The 2,097-nt window shown below is 48.1% G+C and overlaps 1 protein-coding gene across 1 annotated transcript; it reads left to right on the forward strand.

The window, feature by feature from the left end:
- Window positions 1-6: 6 nt before the first annotated feature.
- Window positions 7-2,091, forward strand: LOC104997537 (zinc finger MYM-type protein 3-like). The gene is made up of 4 exons (XM_010852388.1): window positions 7-137; window positions 619-722; window positions 1,198-1,366; window positions 1,639-2,091. The coding sequence occupies exons 1-4, from the start codon at window positions 71-73 to the stop codon at window positions 1,833-1,835; spliced, it is 537 nt and encodes a 178-aa protein (XP_010850690.1). The 5' UTR covers window positions 7-70; the 3' UTR covers window positions 1,836-2,091.
- The last annotated feature ends 6 nt before the right edge of the window (window positions 2,092-2,097 follow it).

Raw genomic sequence — 2,097 nt, forward strand, 5'->3', positions numbered from 1 at the left:
CCAGAGTGCAGAGGGACTTCTGGAAGATTGTGACCTGTTTTGGGGCCAGCTCGGGGATGATGTCCTGGCCATGGCCGTCAAGATGGCCAATGTGTTGGATGAGCCTGGACAAGACTTGGAGGCAGACTTCCCCAAGAGTGAGTAGGATTCAGGGTGTGCCCACTGCATATAGTAGCATGTGTACCGTCAGGAAAGAAATGTTGCTTGTGACCCCAAGAATGACCCTAAACAGAAGACTCTCACAGAGAGCAGTGCCAGAGATACCAGGACACTTTTTTACACTTGAGTCTTGTTTTTTTTTTTTTTTTTTGTAGTTGTTATAAAACTAATACAATATTGTAAAGTTTAAAAATAAAATAAAAACACATAACATAAAATTTACCAACTTAACCATGTTTAAGTTTATAATTCAGTAGTGTTAGGAATCTTCCCAATGTTGTGAATTTTATGTGTACATGCCTGTGAGCATGTTCTTTGTGTATAGCTTTGTCCTGTTGACTATAATGAAGATGTCTGGGAGGCTCATCTCGAGTCAAGTGGACAAGTAGTGGGAGTGAGGTGGGAGGACTACAGGGTTGAGGTCTTAAAAAATCGATTTCTTCTTCCTTTCCCCTCTAGATCCTTTGGACATTAACCCCAGTGTGGACTTCCTCTTTGATTGTGGCCTGGTAGGGCCTGAGGACGTGTCTACTGAACAAGACCTTCCCCGAGCCATGAGGAAGGTGAGGACTGGAGCTTCTATATCCACAGAAGAGGGATGGAGGCATGAAGGGCAGTGGGGTGGGTGTGGGGCTTTCATAGCCAAATCAGAAGCCTTAGTTTCCCCTTCCCTAGCCTCCTTTCTCTACCACTGTGTGCATTGTGTTGTGTTATTCACTCAGTCATGTCCAACTCTTTGCAACCCTATGGACTGTAGCCCACCACGCTCCTCTGTCCATAGAATTCTCCAGGCAAGAATACTGGAGTGGGTTGCCATTCCATTCTCCAGGGACTGTTTGCATTAAGGTACAGCCAAACTCTAGTTTCTCCCCAGTTCATCAGAGCTCATCAGAGCTGTTCCTGGGGTCCTGTGCTGTGGAAGCTTGCTGCATTCTTAAATTGGTCCCACCCCGCCCTGGTGGTGAACACTGTCCTGACTTGCTTCCACAGTGCTCCTTGCCTTACCTCTGCTACCCACTCCTTTCTCTTCCTCTCCAGGGTCAAAAGCGGCTGGTACTTTCAGAGAGCTGTTCCCGGGACTCCATGAGCAGCCAGCCTAGTTGTACTGGACTCAACTATTCCTATGGTGTCAATGCTTGGAAGTGCTGGGTGCAGTCGAAATATGCCAATGGAGAAACTAGCAAGGGTGATGAGCTGCGCTTTGGCCGTAAGTACCCAGGGGAGGAGGGGAAGGGGAGAGGGAGCAGGGCTGTGATTCAGCTGAAGGTGTCCATAGGGCATCCTGTGCAGATGTAGAGGAGTTACAGAATAAGGGGAGATGCCATCTAGGTTTCAAGACTGAAGACTCTTTGTGTGATTGTTGGGTTTGTTCTGGAGCTGGACGTGACTAAGGGATGAAGGGGTTAATGATGGAGCTAAGGGAAATTCTCCATGTGGAGCTGTCTTAATGCCAGCTACCTCCACTGTGTATCTTTGCAGCCAAACCTATGCGTATCAAGGAGGATATTCTGGCCTGCTCAGCTGCTGAACTCAACTATGGTTTGGCCCAGTTTGTGAGAGAAATCACTCGACCCAACGGTGAACGATATGAACCTGATAGCATCTACTATCTGTGTCTTGGCATCCAACAGGTACCACTGACATGCCGCCTCACTTGTCGTAACTCAGCACAGTAGGCAGGGTCCTACCTGAAATGATTCTGTCCCACTTCCTGTTCCTCACCTCATCTGCTGCCTTGAGCAGGCATCTCCTACTCCAGACAGGACAAGAAATGACAATACTCTACCAAAATCAAAGCTGCGTTCCAGGACTATTGACCAAGGAGCAGTATTCATTGCTGTCTGGGTTGCTTTGTTGTCCTCAAACCCATGCTCAGAGGGGACGGATGGGCAGAGCGAGGTCTCCTGAATGGTGGGGTAATGTTTGGTTTCCATGGGG

The sequence above is a fragment of the Bison bison genome, unplaced genomic scaffold (genome assembly GCF_000754665.1).
Source record: "Bison bison bison isolate TAMUID 2011002044 unplaced genomic scaffold, Bison_UMD1.0 scf7180017852056, whole genome shotgun sequence".
In the NCBI taxonomy this organism is placed as follows: domain Eukaryota; kingdom Metazoa; phylum Chordata; class Mammalia; order Artiodactyla; family Bovidae; genus Bison; species Bison bison.

Bases quoted from the DNA above. Each gene is read 5' to 3' on its own strand.
- LOC104997537 (XM_010852388.1), top strand. From the start codon at position 71: ATGGCCGTCAAGATGGCCAATGTGTTGGATGAGCCTGGACAAGACTTG. The intron at 138-618 runs GTGAGTAGGATT...TTTCCCCTCTAG, and splicing joins GGAGGCAGACTTCCCCAAGA to ATCCTTTGGACATTAACCCC. The intron at 1,367-1,638 runs GTAAGTACCCAG...GTATCTTTGCAG, and splicing joins TGATGAGCTGCGCTTTGGCC to CCAAACCTATGCGTATCAAG.